Raw genomic sequence first — 23,498 nt, forward strand, 5'->3', positions numbered from 1 at the left:
GGCTGCAATCTGAGGTGCAACTAACTCTAATGAATTTATCCTCTGCAGCAGATGTAACTCTTGGTCTTTGTACGGTTAGAATACATATATACATACCTCCGTCTCAACAAACTGCCAATCGATTTCATTCACAAGAGTAGTGAACCCAACCATACGGCCGGACATCAAAAAATTTGATGATACTCATTATGTTCCTCTCCACGGAAATCTTTAGTAAAAGGCGAAAGATTTATGCGATTTGAAGAGAAACCAGAGCGTACTACAGAACGAACGAAACGGCTCCGACCAGCTTCAAATCATTATAACACCCGGTAACGGTTTAAATAGCAATATTACCCAAACTGTAAGGTCAGCGTATCGCAGTCTTCGCAACTTGAAATTCAATTTATCATACAATTTTAATGGCAACATTTGTCAGTATTATTATATTTATATATTTAATAGCCTAAATGTATGCACAAAGGCATGCTGGGAATTAATACACCCGCTTCCTAATTTTCGAGTATATCGAGTACAGTGCCCATACTCCACTACTTTTATTTAATCGAATTATGCCTGGAGAATGATTTTATAGCGGTCAATAAAGGTCATTAACTCAAAAAGGAAAAAAAACGACATTCAAATGCGTTACGTCTACATTTTACTGAGCCACTGCGTTCAACACACTTACATGCTTATGTAGTATAGCTAACATCTCTCCCCAATTTAGTGCGTGCATTCCTCAAACAAAGCCTACGTTTTCTAAACTCGTCTGTCGTAACCTTAACTAACTTAATTAGATCTGGAAGCCTTTATTATGCATACGTGTATATATATATAATGCATCATTCTGTATATGGTAATTTATCAACTTCACGCAAAATAGATATGATCCAAACTGTTTTCATCGTAAAAATATTTATAGCGACACGCTTTGGTCAATACTAAGTACTACACACCACCATGACAGAACATAGTTTGGCTTCACCCATTTTGAGATGGCCCTGACGCTATCATAAGGAAATTTGAACCATCAAATTATGTAAATCACTCTAGGGAGTCCTGAAAAGAGGGCCGTGTCCCGTGACAGTGTGAAGGATAATGGATAAATAAAAAATAAAAAATGTTGCATTGTTTCATACATCAGATTGGTGCAGTGAAATGTGTTGTTTTACAGGGTCAGCCATAATTGGTACAAATTAGGGTTAAGTGCCTTTCTCAAGGGCACATCAACAGACTGTTCACCTTGTCGGTCGGGTATTCAAACCAGCTAGCTTTCGGTTACTGGCCACGCTAACCGCTACCTGCCACCCTAAAACCCCATGGGACAATGGGGCTCTCTCTCAATGGTGTAGTAGCGGGTATCCGTGGGTAAACGCCATATACACACTTATTTTTCAGTGGCCATTGTGTATATACTCACTTCTTAATACTCACCCCAGAATGCGTATCAAAGTAGTGTAGTGGTGGTATATGCTGTATCTGTTAATATGGCTGATGGAACAGATCAGAACATTTAGCTTAAAATGTTGATAAACTATTATTTCCTCACATTTTAAGCACAGCAATGTGCACATGGCGGTAGGCCTATGCACGAATGTTCCAAAATGCAATTGCGGGAAATATCTGTTAGAAATTTTGAAACAGGGAAGATCTAAAGATGCAACAACTATTATGGGTTGCTAATATAACTAGGATAAGGCCTTTGGCTGATAAATAATTAAAGTTCAAAGAAAACCAATAGAACAGGAGAACGCATATGAGGTAGACCAAGGTGCAGCGTGAGTTGGGTTCATCATACTTTATTTTAAATGTGAACCAGAAAAAAAACAATACAACGAACGAAAAGCTATGCGTGCAAACACATGCAACACAAAGACAAGATCCCACAACTGACTGTGGGAAAAAGGGCTGCCTAAGTATGATTCCCAATCAGAGACAACGAATGACAGCTGCCTCTGATTGGAAACCATACTCGGCCAATAAAGAAAAAACAACATAGATATACAACACATAGAATGCCCACCCCATGTCACACCCTGACCAAACCAAACAGAGAAAAACGACTCTCTCAGGTCAGGGCGTGACAATTTAGCACAGACATGGAACGAGACAGGAACAGCGTCAGAACCGGGTAAGACAAAGACATACAACAATTAATGTTGAAGCCGGGAATAGAGCTGGGGAACAGACAGAATTAGGGGAGGAAATAATTGACCTACAATTTTGTATACAGTGCATTTCAATAACATAAAGACAGTAGGTTACTTAAGACATAAACGATAGGATGGAGATTGGCTGGTTGGATGGGTGGGCCAAAGGTTATGTGTTCGAATCTCATCATCGACAAATTTAGCATTTTAGCTAATTAGCATCTTTGCAACTACTTACACATTTTTAGCTACTTTGCAACTACTTCGTATGTTAGCTAACCCTTCCCCTAACCCTTCCTCTAACCCTTTAACCTAACTCCTAACTGTAACTTTAACTCTTCAACTACTTACCTAGCCTGTTACCTAACCTTAACCTCTAATCCTAACCCCTAAAGCTAACTCTAACCTTAAACGCTAACCGTAACCCTTAGCCTAACTAATGTTATCCACCTAGCTACCCTAGCTAACGTTAGCCACAACTAATTGGAATTTGTGTAATGTACACAAATGTGCTATAAGAAAAGAAACTTGTGTAAAAAGAAATGCGTTGTGAAGAAATCGTGTAATACACAAGAAAAATTACTTTTTCTTGTGCCTGTCATGAATTTCCATTAAGTAATTTGTGTCTAATTCACAATAAGCTGTGATAGTGTGTTGATTTGTCAACTTCACAGAAAAGTGTAGCCTACTTTGAAAAACCTCTTAAGGATCGGACCCTTTTTTTTCAATTTTCGCCTAAAATGACATACCCAAATCTAACTGCCTGTAACTCAGGACATTTAGCAAGGATATGCATAGTTTTTGGAAAAGTGAAATTAATGTAGGAGAATATAACTAATTAGACCTGGCAAAAGACAATACAAACAAAAAAACATGTGTTTTCATCATCTTTGAAATGCAAGAGAAAGGCCATACATTAAGATAGGCTCCTATGTATATGGTGATGGTAGCAGTGTGTGTGCAAAGTTTCAGACTGATCCAGTGAAGAATTTCCTCACTACACAATATTTTTTATCAAGTCTGCCAGGAGTTTGCCCAAATATGCCGAATTGGTAAATGTATGAATTTTTAAGTACATAACTATAGAGAACACACAAAAATGTTATGGTAATAAAAAAAATAAAGTTTACACACTCCCAGGAATGTCATACATGATGGATCATTAGCTTCCCTACAGAAAATACACTAACCTTCACATATCTAGATGGCCGGGCGGGGTAGGTGTGGAGCCAGAGACAGCAGTGGGGTCAAACTGTAGAACCCAGTTCCTACATTTGAATATAACATTTTATTTTTTTAAACAAACCTACACTACATTTTATCTCTGGGACCTTCAGGATGACAAATCAGAGAAAGATTACTGAATGTAAGTACAACATTTACCTTCAGAGGTGAATGTGTCAGACCAGTTGCCGTGATAAAAGTGTTTTGTTGTTGTGCTCTATCGTCAAACAATAGCACTGTATTTTTCCTTTCTGTAATAGCTACTGTAAACTGGACTATACAGTTAGATTAACAAGAATATAAGCTTTCTGCCCATATAAGACATGTCTATGTCACGGAAAGTTGGCTGTTGTATATTTTCTAGTCACATTATCGCATATTGAGCAACAACCATCCCGGTTTAAGGACACCGATCCCGTAGAGGTTTAAAAAACAACGTTGATTCCAGATTTGTTGAAATGCCATGAGCTTCTCAAATCCAATTCATTACATCCCCCTCCCTGTCCCTGTTGGGCCTTGAAATGGGAGGTCAGGGGCCTCGAAACGAACATGCCTCTTGGTTACTTTGATGCACTACTGATCACTGTGAAGGTCATGCACACAACAACGCCACAGGTAGTGGTATTTTACACCTACTAAGACTTAGAAATCTAGTCTGGTAAAAGAAGCACATAGCAGGCCTATACGTAGAAATTGTAAAAATACATCTTGTAGAAAATGTTGAATATAAATAGGCCTACTTACTGGCCTGCTACACCAGACGCAAAGTACTCTTAGCAGGTAGACTACTCAACTGTTTTCTTACCCTGTTTTTTACATAGACTCCCGATGGTAGGTGCTAGATCCTATGTTAGACTACACTGAACAAAAATATAAATGCAACGTGAAACAATTTTAAAGATTTTACTGAGTTACATTTCATATAAAGAAATCAGTCAATTACAATAAATTCATTAGGCCCTAATCTATGGATTTTACATGACTGGGAAAACAGGTATGCCTCTGTTGGTCACAGATACCATAAAAAAAGGAATGGGCGTGGATCAGAAAACCAGTCAGTATCTGGTGTGACCACCATTTGCCTCATGTGACACATCTCCTTCGCATAGAGGTGATCATCAGGCTGTTGTTTGTGGCTTGTGGAATATTGTCCCACTCAAGTTTCAAGTTTTAATGTCACATGCAGAAGTACAGTGAAATGCCTTTATTGCAAACTCAAAATCCAACAATGCAAGAATCAGGAACATTGTAATACAAGAGAAAAAAACATCAGAAATAAGAAAAAATATGAACAACACAATAAGTAAGCATACTTTATACAGGGTCAGTTCCAACACCATATCTACAATGTGCAGGGATACTGGAGTGATGGACGTAGATGTGTATAGGGGTAAGGTGACTAGGCATCAAGATATAAGATAAACAGAATAGCAGCAGCTTGTATGTGAGTGGGTGTGCGTGCGTGTGTGTAGAGTCAGTATAAATGTATGTGCATATTATGTGTGAGTGAGCAGATGATGGAGTGAGTGTGTGAGTGTGTAGGGTCCTGTGAGTGAGAAGATGATGGAGTGAGTGTGTAGGGCCCTGTGAGTGGGCAGATGCTGGAGTGAGTGTGTGAGTGTGTAGGGCCCTGTGAGTGAGAAGATGATTGTGTGAGTGTGTAGGGCCCTGTGAGTGTGCATAGAGAGAAAAACAAAAATAAAAAGGTCAATGAGGATACAAGGTTAACTCAGATAGTCAGTGTAGCTATACTGTTAGCTATTTATCAGTCTTATTGCTTGGGGATAGAAGCTGTTCAAGAGCCTTTTGGTGCCAGACTTGATGCACTGGTACCGCTTGCTGTGCGGAAGCAGAGAGAATAGTCTATGGCTTAGGTGGTTGGAGTCTTTGACGATTTTCCGGGCCTTCCTACCACACCGCCTGATATACACTGCTCAAAAAAATAAAGGGAACACTTAAACAACACAATGTAACTCCAAGTCAATCACACTTCTGTGAAATCAAACTGTCCACTTAGGAAGCAACACTGATTGACAATAAATTTCACATGCTGTTGTGCAAATGGAATAGACAACAGGTGGAAATTATAGGCAATTAGCAAGACACCCCCAATAAAGGAGTGGTTCTGCAAGTGGGGACCACAGACCACTTCTCAGTTCCTATGCTTCCTGGCTGATGTTTTGGTCACTTTTGAATGCTGGCGGTGCTTTCACTCTAGTGGTAGCATGAGACGGAGTCTACAACCCACACAAGTGGCTCAGGTAGTGCAGCTCATCCAGGATGGCACATCAATGTGAGCTGTGGCAAGAAGGTTTGCTGTGTCTGTCAGCATAGTGTCCAGAGCATGGAGGCGCTACCAGGAGACAGGCCAGTACATCAGGAGACGGGGAGGAGGCTGTAGGAGGGCAACAACCCAGAAGCAGGACCGCTACCTCCGCCTTTGTGCAAGGAGGAGCAGGAGAAGCACTGCCAGAGCCCTGCAAAATGACCTCCAGCAGGCCACAAATGTGCATGTGTCTGCTCAAACGGTCAGAAACAGACTCCATGAGGGTGGTATGAGGGCCCGACGTCCACAGGTGGGGGTTGTGCTTACAGCCCAACACCGTGCAGGACGTTTGGCATTTGCCAGAGAACACCAAGATTGGCAAATTCGCCACTGGTGCCCTGTGCGCTTCACAGATGAAAGCAGGTTCACACTGAGCACGTGACAGACGTGACAGAGTCTGGAGACGCCGTGGAGAACGTTCTGCTGCCTGCAACATCCTCCAGCATGACCGGTTTGGCAGTGGGTCAGTCATGGTGTGGGGTGGCATTTCTTTGGGGGGCCGCACAGCCCTCCATGTGCTCGCCAGAGGTAGCCTGACTGCCATTAGGTACTGAGATGAGATCCTCAGACCCCTTGTGAGACCATATGCTGGTGCGGTTGGCCCTGGGTTCCTCCTAATGCAAGACAATGCTAGACCTCATGTGGCTTGAGTGTGTCAGCAGTTCCTGCAAGAGGAAGGCATTGATGCTATGGACTGGCCCGCCCGTTCCCCAGACCTGAATCCAATTGAGCACATCTGGGATATCATGTCTCGCTCCATCCACCAACGCCACGTTGCACCACAGACTGTCCAGGAGTTGGTGGATGCTTTAGTCCAGGTCTGGGAGGAGATCCCTCAGGAGACCATCCGCCACCTCATCAGGAGCATGCCCAGGCATTGTAGGGAGGTCATACAGGCACGTGGAGGCCACACACACTACTGAGCCTCATTTTGACTTGTTTTAAGGACATTACATCAAAGTTGGATCAGCCTGTAGTGTGGTTTTCTACTTTAATTTTGAGTGTGACTCCAAATCCAGACCTCCATGGGTTGATAAATTGGATTTCCATTGATTATTTTTGTGTGATTTTGTTGTCAGCACATTCAACTATGTAAAGAAAAAAAGTATTTAATAAGATTATTTCTTTCATTCAGATCTAGGATGTGTTGTTTAACCTGTTGGGGGTAGGGGGCAGTATTGACACGGCCGGATAAAAAAACGTACCCGATTTAATCTGGTTACTACTCCTGCCCAGTAACTAGAATATGCATATAATTATTGGCTTTGGATAGAAATCACCCTAAAGTTTCTAAAACTGTTTGAATGGTGTCTGTGAGTATAACAGAACTCATATGGCAGGCAAAAACCTGAGAAGATTCCTTACAGGAAGTGCCCTCTCTGACAAGATCTTGTTCTTCTTGTCTCTGTTTATTGAAGACTGAGGATCTTTGCTGTAACGTGACACTTCCTACGGCTCCCATAGGCTCTCAGAGCCCGGGAAAAAGCTGAATGATATCGAGGCAGCCCCAGGCTGAAACACATTTGCGCGTTTGGCAAGTGGCCGATCAGAGGACAATGGGCTTAGGCGCCTGCACGAGTCGACCCCGTGCTTTATTTTCTTTCGTCTTTTTACCTAAACGCAGATTCCCGGTCGGAATATTATCGCTTTTTTACGAGAAAAATGACATAAAAATTGATTTAAACAGCGGTTGACATGCTTCGAAGTACGATAATGGAATATTTAGACATTTTTTGTCACGAAATGCGCCATGCTCGTCACCCTTATTTACCCTTTCGGATAGTGTCTTGAACGCACGAACAAAACACCGCTATTTGGATATAACAATGGATTATTTGGGACCAAACCAACATTTGTTATTGAAGTAGAAGTCCTGGGAGTGCATTCTGACGAAGAACACCAAAGGTAATAACATTTTTCTTACAGTAAATCTGACTTTGGTGAGTGCTAAACTTGCTGGGTGTCTAAATAGCTAGCCCTGTGATGCCGGGCTATCTACTGAGAATATTGCAAAATGTGCTTTCACCGAAAAGCTATTTTAAAATCGGACATATCGAGTGCATAGAGGAGTTCTGTATCTATAATTCTTAAAATAATTGTTATGCTTTTTGTGAACGTTTATCGTGAGTAATTTAGTAAATCTTTAGTAAATTCACCGGAAGTTTGTGGGGGGTATGCTAGTTCTGAACGTCACATGCTAATGTAAAAAGCTGGTTTTTGATATAAATATGAACTTGATTGAACAAAACATGCATGTATTGTATAACATAATGTCCTAGGTGTGTCATCTGATGAAGATCATCAAAGGTTAGTGCTGCATTTAGCTGTCTTCTGGGTTTTTGTGACATTATATGCTAGCTTGAAAAATGGCTGTCTGATTATTTCTGGCTGGTACTCTGCTGACATAATCTAATGTTTTGCTTTCGTTGTAAAGCCTTTTTGAAATCGGACAGTGTGGTTAGATTAACGAGAGTCTTGTCTTTAAAATGGTGTAAAATAGTCATATGTTTGAGAAATTGAAGTAATAGCATTTCTAAGGTATTTGAATAACGCGCCACAGGATTCCACTGGCTGTTACGTAGGTGGGACGATTTCGTCCCGCCGGCCCTAGAGAGGTTAAGTGTTCCCTTTATTTTTTTGAGCAGTATATATGTCCTGGATGGCAGGGAGCTCGGCCGCAGTGATGTACTAGGCGGTCCGCACCACCCTCTGTAGTGCCACGCAATCAAGGGCGGTGCTATTGCCATCCCAGGCAGTGATGCAGCCAGGCAAAATTCTCTCAATGGTACAGCTGTAGAAGTTTTTGAGGATTTGAGGGCACATGCCAACTTTTTACATCTCTTGAGGGGGAAGAGGCACTGTTGCGCCTTCTTCACGACGGAACTAGAAGTTGTCTACCTGCTCCACTGCGAGAAATTAACATAAAATTCTCTGGCAACAGTTGTGGTGGATATTCCTACAGTCAGCATGCCAATTGCACGCTCCCTCAAAACTTGAGACATCTGTAGCACTGTGTTGTGTGTCAAAACTATACATTTTTTTGTGGCATTTTATTGTCCCCAGCATAACGTGCACCTGTGTTATGATCATGCTATTTTTATTTAAAAATAAATAAATAATGTACCCCTTTTTTCTCCCCAATTTCATGGTATCCAATTGGTAGTAGTTACAGTCTTGTCTCATCGCTGCAACTCCCGTATGGACTCGGGAGAGGTGAAGGTCGAGAACCATGCGTCCTCCGAAACACAACCCAACCAAGCCGCACTGCTTCTTGACACAATGCACATCCAACCCGGAAGCCAGTCACACCAATGTGTCGGATGAAACACCGTACACCTGGCGACCTGGTCAGCGTGCACTGCGCCCGGCCCGCCACAGGAGTCGCTAGTGCGCGATGAGACAATGACATCCCTGCCGGCCAAACCCTCCCTAACCCAGACGACACTGGGCCAATTGTGCGCCGCCCCATGGGCCTCCCGGTCGCAGCCGGCTGCGACAGAGCCTGGGCTCGAACCCAGAATCTCTAGTGGCACAGCTAGCACTGTGATGCAGTGCCTTAGACCAATGATCATGCTATTTAAACATCTTCTTGATAATCCATCCACCTTACAGGTGTGGCTTATCTTGGCAAAGGAGAAAGGCACACTAACAGGGAAGTAAACAAATTTGTACCCAAAATTTTAGAGAAATTAGCATTTTGTGCGAATGGAGTATTTCTGGGATCTTTTATTTCAGCGCTTATATTTTTGTTCAGTGCATGTTGACAAAGGAATTTGAACCACATGTGGTAAAAAAAGACAAGAGGGCAATTGAGAAACGATAATTTCCCTGCCTTATCAGGCTGTTTCCACACACCAAGACTGTATGTAAGTCAGCACCAACCACCAATAGTCTACAGAAACTCTATCCACATTCTGCACACATACTGACACTATGCTGGTACTGTCTTTATATTCCCCACTCCCCAGGGAGAGAGTTCCTGTCATTGTGTCAGCCTCCCAGTGGCAGAACCAGGGACATAGGGGTAGGCTGTCAAATTGTGCTGCTTAAGAAGTCACATCTCTGGGTAAGAGTCATAACGAGCCAGGAGGTTTGGTGACAGATAGACAATAGCAGAGTGGTAACAAGCCTTCATACCATCATCCTGTAAGATTTCCTCTGTAATTTATTACCAGATTCATGAGAGGGTATTTATGATTTTAATGCTCTCACATGCTGCCCACAGTTGATAGCGTACATATTGGAGTATATAATTAATCCCTAATAGCTTCACAATTAGAATTTTTGGACAATGATCTATATTTACCATGGTCAATTTCAAAAGAATGCCAGCTACAAAGTGTAGGTGGTTTGTGAAATTATGCTCATATACAAATTAGTTCTAATTTGTTCTCATTATACAATGATGAGAAGCAAACCGACATGTGCATGTATGGCACAGACAGAAAGGGAGAGAGAGAGTGCGAGGGAGAGCGTGAGAGCGCAAATGAAAACAGAGGCTGTCTAATAATATAAGCAGGGTGGATCTCTCAAACAATTTCCTGATGTTCTCTTTCCTCCCAGTTCGTCCTGTTTTCACAGAGCCATGGACCTCACGACAAAATGTTATTGAAGCCACTAACGAAATGTTATTTGACTTTCTTATTAGTCTAAAGGGTTCTACGTTTTCTTCCAAGTGGATTGCTGTCAGACTTTGATTGCCCCGGTGTCCAGATTTGTACGTCAACATAAGACATTCAGAGACAAAATGAGGGTTCTATTAATCAACTTTGCCACCTTCAGTCTGTGGCTCCTACCAACGGTAAGCTATTTCACATATTTCACGTGACAAGTGTTGGCAATAATTTTCAGATAAGCAAGTGCTATTCAGAGAGTTAAAGTAAAAATGTGTGGCTGTATTTTTTCCATGTGTCTTTTGTAAAATAACAATAGTACTTGGCTCTTTGTGCCCATTCATGCTTTGTCTATTATGCCTCTTCGCGTGCAGAGAAGAGCACTAGGTGCCGTCCATATGTTGGTGTTGCCCAATTGCTTTTGGTGCTGATTTGAGAAGAGGAGTGAGTAAACTGTGAACCTGACCAGTGACCACTTTGATGTACCAAACCTTTCTGAACAGAAATATAAACGCAACATGTCAAGTGCTGGTCCCATGTTGCATGCGCTGACATAAAATATCCCAGAAATGTTCCATAAAAAGCAGATTTCTTTCCAATTTTGTGCACAAATTTGTTCACATCCCTGTTAGTGAACATTTCTCCTTTGCCAAGATAATCCATCCAACTGACAGGTGTGACATACCAAGAAGCTGATTAAACAGCATGATCATTACACAGATGCATCTTGTACTGGGAACAATAAAAGGCCACTCTAAAATGTGCAGTTTTGTCACGCAACACATGCCACAGATGTCTCAATTGTTGAGGGAGTGTGCAATTGCCATGCTGACTGCAGGAATTTCCAACAGAACTGTTGCCAGAGAATGTTAATTTCTCTCCCATAAGCCGCATCCAACGTCGTTTTAAAGAATTTGTCAGTACGTCCAACCAGCCTCACAACTGCAGACCATGTGTATGGCGTTGTGTGGGTGAGCGGATTGCTGATGTCAACGTTGTGAACAGAGTGCCCCGTGGTGCTGGTGGGGTTATGGTATGGGCAGGCATAAGCTACGGACAACGAACACAATGACATTTTATTGATGGCAATTTGAATGCACAGAAATACCATGACAAGTTCCTGAGGCCCGTGTCTTTTAAAGTACCTGTGACCAACAGATGCATATCTTTATTCCCAGTCATGTGAAATCCATAAATAAGGGCCTAATTGAATGTATTTCAATTGACTGATTTCCTCATATGAAATGTAAGTCAGTAAAATCTTTGAAATTGCATTTATATTTTTGTTCAGTATAATAAAGCATAAATATGTCCTAGATTAAATTCCCATTATATCGCACATCTATCCCTGGGGCAAGAAAACAACTGGACCATATAAATGATCTGAATAATTATTCTGCTGAACATAGAGGGAGTAGTATTTCAGTGCACCTCACACTACCACAAAGCCATAGGTTACAGATGGAAATCAATGGTAAGACATTCTCTATATCTATTGTAGGTTGATAGTTATGATGTTGTAGGCTATGAACAGATATGTTGATCATGATATCATAGGATAATAGCTTTGGGTAGAACTTCCTCAAAGTTAATTTCTCTTTATTTCTCTTATTTTCAACATACCCCAGAGGACTCTGGTTCCCTAAAACCGTCTCATGGTGATGAATAATTCCAACTGATAGTTGCATCTATGCATTTGTAAGGTCTCAAGATGTTCTCTTACTTAATGGCATTAATTACCCACTGGGCACAGACGTCTAGTTTTGATTTACGGTTGAGTTGTCAACTAATGTGAATTCAATGTGAAATCAACAGAAAATGTCACCATGTCATGTGATTTAGGTTAAAAAATATGAAATTCCCTTACGTTGATGGCTTTTCTCAAATCCAATCAGTTTTCCATGTTGATTCAACATCATCACATTGAATTTCTTTGCTGAAATGACACTGTTTCCACATTTAGAAAAATTCATTACCTGTTATGCATGCACTGAATAAATCAGGAATTAATTCAAAGAATTCCCACTAAGGTTGAAGAACACCCATTCTTATTGAACTGGGATTATTTTCTAGGCAGACTGAATTCTGGTAACCAACCTATAGGCTATAAAGCATTTTTGCTTAGAGTCAACACCTTTCTATTCATGCACTAATAATCACTGGAAATATATTATTTAATGGGCCTCTTCAGTCGCAAATTAGCATTTGATGGAACTCTATATGGTTTGCCTGTAAACATCATCCTAAGGGTTGACAGATGTGTCTGGTTAAACTGATCATTTGCTCAGCATACACAATCTGGAGAATCATACGGTTCATTTATTGCTCACTGTAGTTTGTCTAACACATTTATCATAGTGGGGCAACTCAGGTTGAGCTCTTCACTCAGGTGCACATCACAATACCTAAGCTTAAACAGCAGCACCATTTTGGTTAGATATTCCTTTCACAGAAGCTGATGGCCATAAGCAGCCTCTCAAACACAACTTTTTCCCTCACTTCAGAGTTCCCCAGCATCATTCTCATGTACAGTATGATGATCATGTCAGTACAGTAATGATTATTGCCCATGCTAGACAATAAAGCAGTGAGAACCATGTGTCATCTTTCACGGCCATCCCCATTACCATGAGCTGAGATTCCCCAGGTAAGGTTGTCTTCTAACCAGCCATGGCCTGGCATTCAGACACCCTGACACAGAGCCACGGGCATGGCTGTCAGAGTGTGGTGCCCAATTAGTGCTGGAGCATGGCTGACACATCACCCTGCTAGTGGAGGAGATGAATGCAGTGGCTCAGAGTTCATTAGCCTGCTGAGGGTTCTGTAACGGAACTTTTGTTAGACAGTGGATTACAGCCAGGAGAGTAGTTATAAGAAGGCATGCAGGGAGCGGAAATGTAGTTATAGGTATACTGTACATTGATGATGTGTAGGCTAACATACAGTGAGCTGGGTCAGGGTATATAGCAAGAAAATATAAAATTAGCAATGAATGGATAGGATTGGGAACATGCTATGCTGTATGGTTATAATCCCGTGGGCTTGGCATACAGTACAATGTAGTAGATTTTACAACCCACCGTTGTGCATACAAACAATTCACTGCATCTGCGATAACATCTGCAAATCTGTGTACATTACCAACTCTGATTTGATTTGAAATATTGGATTGATAAAAAACAAAAAAAGACTGATGGGTTTATTAACATTTCTGTCTTTTTATGGAACACGTTGATAGGTGGTAGGCTTTCTAGCTCAGTGAGAGTCCTTATAAAGTTCCATCCAAAGATAATTGAGGAAGAACACTATTCCCTTTCTATTTTTAAATATTTATTTTAAAAATTACCCCTTTTCGTGGTATCCAATTGGTAGTTAGAGTCTTGTCCCATCGCTGCAACTCCCATATGAACTCGGGAGAGGCGAAAGTCGAGAACCGTGCGTTCTCCAAAACACAGCCCAACCAAGCCGCATTGCTTCTTGACACAATGCCCACTTAACCCGGAAGCCAGCCGCACCAATGTGTTGGACGAAACCCCGTACACCTGGAGACTGTGTCAGCGTGCACTGTGCCCGGCCCACCACAGGAGTCACTAGTGCACGATGGGACAAGGACATCCCTGCTGGCCAAACCCCCCCCCCCCCAACCCGGACGACGCTGGGCCAATTTTGCGCCGCCCCATGAGTCTCTCGGTCGCGGCTGGCTGCAACAGAGCCTGGACTCTAACCCAGAATCTCAGAGCGAGTGACGTCACTGATTGAAACGCTATTAGCGCGCACCACCGCTAACTAACTAGCCATTTCACATCGGTTACATTTGGATGATTCATATCCACTGTACAACTAGAAATATACCATATCACCAAAATCTTCCAAAACGGAGATATATGGTTATTCGGTTGAAGGGTTCAAGACAGATGGGTACAGCAGAGGACATGGAGCCAAGCTGACTTCACACTCAGCTGTTTGTATGTCTTTGTCAATTCCCCATTAACGCTCATGTACTCTTAATTGTATTTTTAGGATTATGTGCACACTGATCAGTAGATTTCTATCTAATGTACTTGATCAAGGTTATATCCATATAAAGCCTCCAGGCACGTGACGATTGACACAATTCATTAGAGACAGAGAGAGACACACAAACAAATAAAAAAAAAAACTAAATGTATCCTTCATTCATGTGTTCACAGGTGCAAAAGGAGGATGCTGTGAAGACCTTGGACTATCTGAACCTCAGCCCATTTGACTCCCTCTCACAGGCCTCTCCCTATGACATAAGAAGGTTAGGGGAAGATGGAAACATTGGAGCTGCAATGAAAGTCAAACACCTTTCCAAAGACTTCCAGATCGTATCCACCAAGACTAAGCCCACAAACTATAGCTCTGTGGGCCCACATGGCTGGTCACAGAACCTCTCCCTACCCCTGGATCAGTCACAGTTACGCTCCAAACCCAAGCCCCCCATGAAAACACCTATCAAAGCTAAGAAGTCCTTTGGCTGGGGAAACTTCTACCTCAACATCAAAACCACCAAGTTCAGCCTGCTGGTGACAAGTAAGATAGTGGACCACATCAACGGCACCTTCAGTGTGTACTTCCATCACAATTCGTCCCATCTAGGGAATATCTCAATAAGCATCGTTCCTCCCTCCAAAGCCGTGGAATGGGAGGATGTGGGAAGCCCGGAGCTCCAGTTCCAGAATCAGCCACAGTCTACCATCAATGCGCACCTGCAAGAGATGAAGGCCCTCAACTGCAGGATGGAGTACCAGAGGACCAACAGGGCCAAGAAGACCAAACCCTGCCTCTATGACCCCTCCCAGACCTGCTACTCAGAACACACTCAGTCTCATGCCGCCTGGATCTGTGCCAAGCCCTTCAAGGTCTTCTGTATATTCATCTCTTTTCTCAGCACCGACTACAAACTGGTGCAGAAGATCTGTCCGGACTACAACTTCAAGGCAGATCTCCAGCAATTTGGACGACGAGGACAGTCGATGAACTAGAAAGCTTGTTACGGCATGTTTTTCTACATCTCTTATCCCAGTGGAGAAAGGGGCTTGCGCTGAACGGCAAGGATGGATGGCCCCACACCAACATTTAGGCCTTACACAGACATTCAGATGGAGGGCTTTGTGTTTAGTAGAATGGAAGTCAGCAGCATATGGACAATAACCTAAAAAAACAAATTCACCACTGAAAGGTAGAAGACAGAAGATCAAGTAGGATAATAGTAAGATCATTTTGTAAACTATTTGTGGTAAAATATTGACTTGGGGGGAGTGATGCCCTATATGCATGCCAATTTCAGCACAACACTAATCCCTGCTTTTATTACTTGTGGTTATGTTTGTGGAAATGTTCTGCTTATTTGTCACACGTTGCCCATACCCCTTACATTAACATTTTCACTGTTAGTTTGGGGGTATCATAACGCAACCAAGGCAAAGTACCTCGATGTTGATTATTGAGTTTGGTCATACTGTATGATTCACATACGAAATCTACATTTAATTTAATTTTACAAGCAGATATGAAATGATGTATGATGGAAAGCAAAATGTAGATTTGAAATGCATATTAAAATGAGCAGTTGTTTTGCTTGATGTGTTATTGAGTTCATACATCACACACTAAGTTTCCTAATGAGTTGGGACAACAACATTAGTAAGGAAAACTAACTCTACTGTACAGAAATTAAGCACCTGTTCTGGACTGAAGCAATGATCTGGAATTTAATTTGTGTGAATTGGTGCTCAATTCACATGCGTCCCGTCAATATTTCACAATCTCATTATTGGCGCTTCAAGACATGCTCTCCCTATCTCTGTGTCACGTTCGTCGTAGGAAGGAGACCAAAGTGCAGCGTGGGTATCGTTCCACATCTTTTATTTTAATGTGAAACTTTGCAAAACTAACAATAAACTACAAACAAAACACAAACTGTGACAAAAGAGGTGCAACATGCACTAACTCAAAATAATTTCCCTCAAACACAGGTGGGAAAAACAACTACTTAAATATGATCCCCAATTAGAGACAACGATGACCAGCTGCCTCTAATTGGGGACCATACCTAAACCCCAACATAGAAAGAAGAAACTAGAACCAAACAACATAGAACTAAATAAACTAGATAAACCCCCCCAGTCACGCCCTGACCTACTCTACCATAGAAAATAAGAGCTCTCTATGGTCAGGACGTGACACTCTGCCACAAATAGTGTTGGTGAGTGAGTATGTCCTGTGTTTACTTACCTGCTATTACAACGTGTGAAGTGTTTTTTAACCAGCCGACAATGTGCAAGTTTATAGATACTACTAGGATAATACATGTCGCTGTCTTTCACAGTTTTTGAATAGGCATATTGCACCTATACGTTTGTCATATCGTTTGGCAGATGCATGGTTATGACTTTTCTTGATTTGTAAATGATTTGTTAAAAATAGGTCACTATGTTGCCTTGAGTGATTAATCTGAGGTTTAACCCCTAAAAGATTAATCTGAGATTTGGCTGTTGGACTATAGAAATGATCTTTATGGCGTGTATCACCATTACTATATTGACTGCAGAGACTTAGCTATTTAGACAGGTTTATTCTACCATTTTAAACCAAACTTTATTTAGCAAAATTCTAATTGAACATCCCTCTGGCCAAAGTAACAGATGTTGCATAATATCATGCAGCAAGGGTTTGGCCTTCAGTAAACAAACAAACCTTGATTACTTTGTATGTGCACAGCAATCTATTATTTTTTACTTAGCAGTGGGGCAAGAGGGGCAGCCACTCCTGCAGGTGTCCCAGTGTGCTTTAGCCAGTGTGGAGCTATGGACAGGCCAGGACAGCCTAGCCAGAGATGTGGATCCTAACCCTGCCTCTGAGGTTACAGTTTAAACTACAAAGAAATCCAGAGATACACAAAGAGATGGAGATAGAGAGAAATAGAAACATACCTAGAGAAAGGAAGGTTGGAGAAAATGTGACTGACTGACTGACAGAATGAATGACTGATTGGTTTGGTGACCAATGCTGGTCTGTTAAAACCAATGTTGATGTTTTATTGAGAAGTTATACATGATCAGATTATTTATGAATTGCTCATCCTAAATTAAAGGAGTTCCCTCATCTTTACTTGAAAGTCATTCACATTGAAGTAGGAAAGGAAATGGGAGAAATTCAAATGTGCAGATGCTGTTACTCATTCAACACCGCAGCCCAACAGAGACTATGAAAATAGTCGAAACTGTCAAAAGCTTCCATTGGATTGCATGATTGATCCCATCATATATCCATTCTCTCAGGTTCTCTGAGAAAGTGGAGGAGAATGAGTTGGATGGGAGAATGATATACCCTCAAGTAGCAAAGACTCCTCAGTCACAGTGAAGTGTCATTTAAATACCACTGACGTGTGACTGAAAGATCCCTACACACTGACAGTTTTAGGGTAACACTGGAGATAGACCGGGAAGGAGAAAAATATGGTGTTCTCTATTCTCCCTCCCTGAGCAGCAGTTGTTTCTCTCTCTGATGTCTGTGTAAGCAACGTCAGATACACTGATATGATGCATCACATGGGAAGTCAACCCCAGAATGATTTTGTCAATGCAACATGCATCTTCATCTGTTTGTTGTCCTGAGTTTTTCTATCAATGTGATTCTACATGAGATAACTACTCATGTATATTATTTGTATCCTCTGTTATAACATTATAATAAAAACGCCATTTAGCAGAAGCTTTTATCCAAAGTGGCTTACAGTCATGTGTGCATACATTTGATGGCAAGTGAGGGTTTTCAATTAATGGAAGTTGCATGCTAGCCTGAAATCCAGAACCTGTTTCGCTAACTCCGTGTCAGGCCAATCTCAACTTGGGTAGTAATTATATTTTCATAATTAGTCAAATAAATCATTTGACCATGTCTGTTTGACTTATTACAACTTCTGCAGTCAAGCTGCTCTGGAGGCTTAAGGCTCTTGTCCGAACAACAAGAACTCAGAGAGATATTCTGAACAACGGTAACTGGGATTGTTAATCTTGAATAGATAGTAATTGAGTATGATCATTAAATATGCACTGGTCTGCCATGAAGGTCACTACAGTGAATTTCACTATTGTCTTTTAACGTTCCACAAAAACCTTGCTCTATATTCAACGCAAATCTCAAGGTTAGTCATGCCACACCGGCCATAAGAATTCTTCTACCTCTGAGTTACAATTTTGCCACACTGTCAGTACATGTAATGGTCATAGTGTATGTACCCTGATCTTAACCTGCCAGAATGGATGGCACCTGTCTGGTTCCTCTTCAGGTTTCATCCTAACTTTGGTCGTTACAGTAGATACACTTTGATGGATTGATTGATTTATACAGCCTCATATCATTACTGAAATGTTTCCCTGTGCTGTCTTAGGTCCTATGGTCGTGCAGAGGTGGAAGACCAGATCGAGGTGCTCTGTCAGAAGAGGGCGCTGCCTGCCTTCGACCTGGACCCAGCCCTGTGAGGGGTGAAAGTCCAGCCCTACTCAGGCTCGCCCACTAACTTTGCTGCCTGATGGATGGACCTGCCCGATGGAGGACAATCAGTCCCCTTTTACTGATTTTAGATAGTTGTTTTCATTGAACCTTTCTTTATCCAGGTGGGTCTCATTGTCACGCCCTGACCTGAGAGAGAGGGTTTGTTTCTCTATGTGGTTAGGTCAGGGTGTGGGGTGGGCATTCTATGTTTTGTATTTCTTTGTGTTGGGCCGAGTAGGGTTACTAACCAGAGGCAGCTGTCTATCGTTGCCTCCGATTAGGAACCATACTTAGGAAGCCTTTTTTCCACCTGTGTTGTGGGATCTTGTTTTTGTATTGCTGTTAGTAGCCTGCAAAACTTTTCGTTCGTTGTGTTGTTCATTGTTTTGTTTTTGCCGGTTCACTGTTAAATAAAATATGATGAACCCAACCCATGCTGCGCCTTGGTCTACCTTTAACGACGGACGTTATACTCATGTTATTTATTTTTTATTTTATTTTATTTATTTCACCTGTATTTAACCGGGTAGGCCAGGTGAGAATAAGTTCTCATTTACAACCTCGACCTGGCCAAGATAAAGAAAAGCAGTGCGACAAAAACAAACGTACAGTCAATAACACAATAGAAAAATCTGTGTACAGTGTGTGCAAATGTAGAAGAGTAGGGAGGTAAGGCAATAAATAGGCCATAGAGGCAAAATAATTACAATTTAGCATTAACACTGAAGTGATAGATGTGCAGATGATGATGTGCAAGTAGAGATACTTGGGTGCAAAAGAGCAAAAAATAAATAAATAACAATATGGGGATGAGGCAGTTGGGTCTGCTATTTACAGATAGGTTGTGTACAGGTACAGTGATCGGTTAGCTGCTCAGACAGCTGATGCTTAAAGATAGAAATGGAGATATAAGACTCCAGCTTCAGTGATTTTTGCAATTCGTTCCAGTCACTGGCAGCAGAGAACTGGAATGAAAGGTGGCCAAATGAGGTGTTGGCTTTGGGGATGACCAGTGAAATATACCTGCTGGAGCGCGTGCTCGGGTGGGTGTTGCTATGGTGATCAGTGAGCTGAGATAAGACGGGGCTTTACCAAGCAAAGACTTATAGATGACCTGGAGCCAGTGGGTTTGGTGATGAATATGTAGTGAGGGCCAGCCAACAAGAGCATACAGGTCACAGTGGTGGGTAGTATATGGGGCTTTGCTGACAAAACGGATGGCACTGTGATAGACTGCATTCAGTTTGCTGAATAGAGTATTGGAAGCTATTTTGTAGATGACATCGCCGAAGTCGAGGATCGGTAGGATAGTCAGTTTTACTAGGGTAAGTTTGGCGGCGTGAGTGAAGGAGGCTTTGTTGCGAAATAGAAAGCCGATTCTAGATTTAATTTTGTATTGGAGATGCTTAATGTGAGTCTGGAAGGAGAGTTTACAGTCTAACCAGACACCTAGGTATTTGTAATTGTCGACATATTCTAGGTCAGAACCGTCCAGAGTAGTGATGCAAGTCGGGCGGGAGGGTGTGGGCAGCAATCGGTTAGTTTTACTAGCATATAAAAGCAGTTGGAGGCCACAGAAGGAGTGTTGTATGGCATTGAAGCTCGTTTGGAGGTTTGTTAACACAGTGTCCAAAGAAGGGCCAGATGTATACAGAATGGTGGCATCTGTGTATAGGTGGATCAGAGAATCACCAGCAGCAAGAGCGACATCATTGATATATACAGAGAAAAGAGTCAGCCCGAGAATTGAACCCTGTGGCACCCCCATAGAGACTGCCAGAGGCCCGGACCACAGGCCAGCTGATTTGACACATTGAACTCTATCAGAGAAGTCGTTGGTGAACCAGGCGAGGCAATCATTTGAGAAACCAAGGCTATTGAGTCTGCCGATGAGGATGTGGTGATTGACAGAGTCGAAAGCCTTGGCCAGGTCAATGAATACAGCAGCACAGTATTGTTTCTTATCGATGGTGGTTACGATATCGTTTAGGACCTTGAGCGTGGCTGAGACACACCCATGACCAGCTCTGAAACCAGATTGCATAGCGGAGAAGGTGCGGTGGGATTCGAAATGGTCGGTAATCTGTTTGTTGACTTGGCTTTCAAAGACCTTAGAAAGGCAGGGTAGGATAGATATACAGTGAGGGAAAAAAGTATGTGATCCCCTGCTGATTTTGTACGTTTGCCCACTGACAAAGAAATGATCAGTCTATAATTTTAATGGTAGGTTTATTTGAACAGTGAGAGACAGAATAACAACAAGAAAAACGCATGTCAAAAATGTTATAAATTGATTTGCATTTTAATGAGGGAAATAAGTATTTGACCCCCTCTCAATCAGAAAGATTTCTGGCTCCCAGGTGTCTTTTATACAGGTAACGGGCTGAGATTAGGAGCACACTCTTAAAGGGAGTGCTCCTAATCTCAGTTTGTTACCTGTATAAAAGACACCTGTCCACAGAAGCAATCAATCAATCAGATTCCAAACTCTCCACCATGGCCAAGACCAAAGAGCTCTCCAAGGATGTCAGGGACAAGATTGTAGACCTACACAAGGCTGGAATGGGCTACAAGACCATCGCAAAGCAGCTTGGTGAGAAGGTGACAACAGTTGGTGTGATTATTCGCAAATGGAAGAAGCACAAAAGAACTGTCAATCTCCCTCGGCCTGGGGCTCCATGCAAGATCTCATCTCGTGGAGTTGCAATGATCATGAGAACGGTGAGGAATCAGCCCAGAAATACACGGGAGGATCTTGTCAATGATCTCAAGGCAGCTGGGACCATACTCACCAAGAAAAGAATTGGTAACACACTACGCCGTGAAGGACTGAAATCCTGCAGCGCCCGCAAGGTCCCCCTGGTCAAGAAACATTATGCTTTGGGGGTGTTTTTCTGCTAAGGGGACAGGACAACTTCACTGCATCAAAGGGACGATGGACGGGGCCATGTACCGTCAAATCTTGGGTGAGAACCTCCTTCCCTCAGCCAGGGCATTGAAAATGGGTCGTGGAAGGGTATTCCAGCATGACAATGACCCAAAACACACGGCCAAGGCAACAAAGGAGTGGCTCAAGAAGAAGCACATTAAGGTCCTGGAGTGGCCTAGCCAGTCTCCAGACCTTAATCCCATAGAAAATCTGTGGAGGGAGCTGAAGGTTCGAGTTGCCAAACGTCAGCCTCGAAACCTTAATGACTTGGAGAAGATCTGCAAAGAGGAGTGGGACAAAATCCCTCCTGAGATGTGTGCAAACCTGGTGTGTGCAAACCAATTCATAACATTTTTGACATGAGTTTTTCTGGATTTTTTTGTGGTTATTCTGTCTCTCACTTTTCAAATAAACCTACCATTAAAATTATAGACTGATCATTTCTTTGTCAGTGGGCAAACGTACAAAATCAGCAGGGGATCAAATACTTTTTCCCTCACTGTAGGTCTGTAGCAGTTTGGGTCAAGAGTGTCCCCTCCTTTGAAGAAGGGGATGACAGCAGCTGCTTTCCAATCTTTGGGAATCTCAGACGACACGAAAGAGAGGTTGAACAGGCTAGTAATAGGGGTTGCAACAATTTCGGCAGATCATTTTCGAAAGAAAGGGTCCAGATTGTCTAGCCCGGCTGATTTGTAGGGGTCCAGATAGCCCTTGCAAGTCTCTGCATTGCATTCACCTTAACGGGGGGAGGTTCTTGTTTGCTGCTGGGTAGGGCAGCCGGCAACGAAGATTGGTAGTGAGAAGGAATTTGGGGAACCAGATAGAATAGTGTGGTTTCTAGGAATGTGAGCCATCTTCCTTGCTTTTAAAGCAGTATCACGTGTGGGTCTCTGGACCATGTGTAAGATATTATGCTCCTGTGTGCAGTGAATTTGCATGCTTGTACAATTGCATTTTATTGACCAGTTTATTGCAGTGATGTAGTAGAACCTTAGATGTTCAGTTCTCCTTAACCGTATATCTCACTAGTGTGTAATGTTACTTTTTATCGTATTATCTATTACACCTAACAACCTGTGTGCCTTACAACTTCGGGTCATTGGAGAACTCCTGATTGGGTTACAGAGACTGCAAGAATTTAGTAGGTCGCCGAGCATTTCATGCAGGCTGGCTTATGCAAATGTGTAGTTAATGAAGATCATTGTTTGCTATATCTGTGTTGAGTTTGTGTGCCATCCTTTGACGCTGGACAGTTCAGGTCAAAGAAATGTGGTGGCAGCTTCTAAGCTACTCTGCTCCAGTACTTTCCCAACCTCTCATGTGGTCTAGCGAACTTTATTACAATACTAATTTACTACAAATGTTGTTTTGTGAACAGTTTTATTAACTTTAAGGCATGGCTGAGTCAAATAGGAATCCTGACTTAATGAAGTGGTGATATGGGGACAACAATGTAGGCTGTGTGTAGCAGTTATGACATGGTTTGGCTTGGAAAGTTTTTTTCGCCTGGTCACACAGCTGATGTGTTGTGCATTGAAGTCCACAAAGGATGGGAAAAGGTAAAAGGAGGAGAGTTCATAGAGGCGAGAGGAATACAACGTGGTGTTTACGTGTGATCAGTGGCGTATTCATTCCGCCGATTCTGTTGAAAAACATTTCTTAAACGGAAGCAAACGAAACGGGGATAAAAATGCCTGAATTTGCCCAAAATAAACTCTCGTTTGCAACTGTTGGACTAATGATTACAAGGCGGT

At 42.2% G+C, this 23,498-nt stretch overlaps 1 protein-coding gene and 1 non-coding gene across 2 annotated transcripts; one reads left to right on the top strand and one right to left on the bottom strand.

Annotated features, from left to right (window-relative positions):
- Positions 1-143: 143 nt before the first annotated feature.
- On the bottom strand, positions 144-258 carry LOC123726248 (U5 spliceosomal RNA). The gene has a single exon (XR_006758640.1). It is a non-coding gene; the product is annotated as a U5 spliceosomal RNA (small nuclear RNA).
- A 9,995-nt stretch (positions 259-10,253) lies between these two features.
- LOC106566769 (neurexophilin-2) lies at positions 10,254-15,393 on the top strand. Its single transcript, XM_014135138.3, has 2 exons — positions 10,254-10,483; positions 14,486-15,393. The coding sequence occupies exons 1-2, from the start codon at positions 10,430-10,432 to the stop codon at positions 15,299-15,301; spliced, it is 870 nt and encodes a 289-aa protein (XP_013990613.2). The 5' UTR covers positions 10,254-10,429; the 3' UTR covers positions 15,302-15,393.
- Positions 15,394-23,498: the final 8,105 nt, after the last annotated feature.

Source organism: Salmo salar, chromosome 13 (assembly GCF_965601325.2).
Source record: "Salmo salar chromosome 13, fSalSal1, whole genome shotgun sequence".
Lineage (NCBI taxonomy): Eukaryota > Metazoa > Chordata > Actinopteri > Salmoniformes > Salmonidae > Salmo > Salmo salar.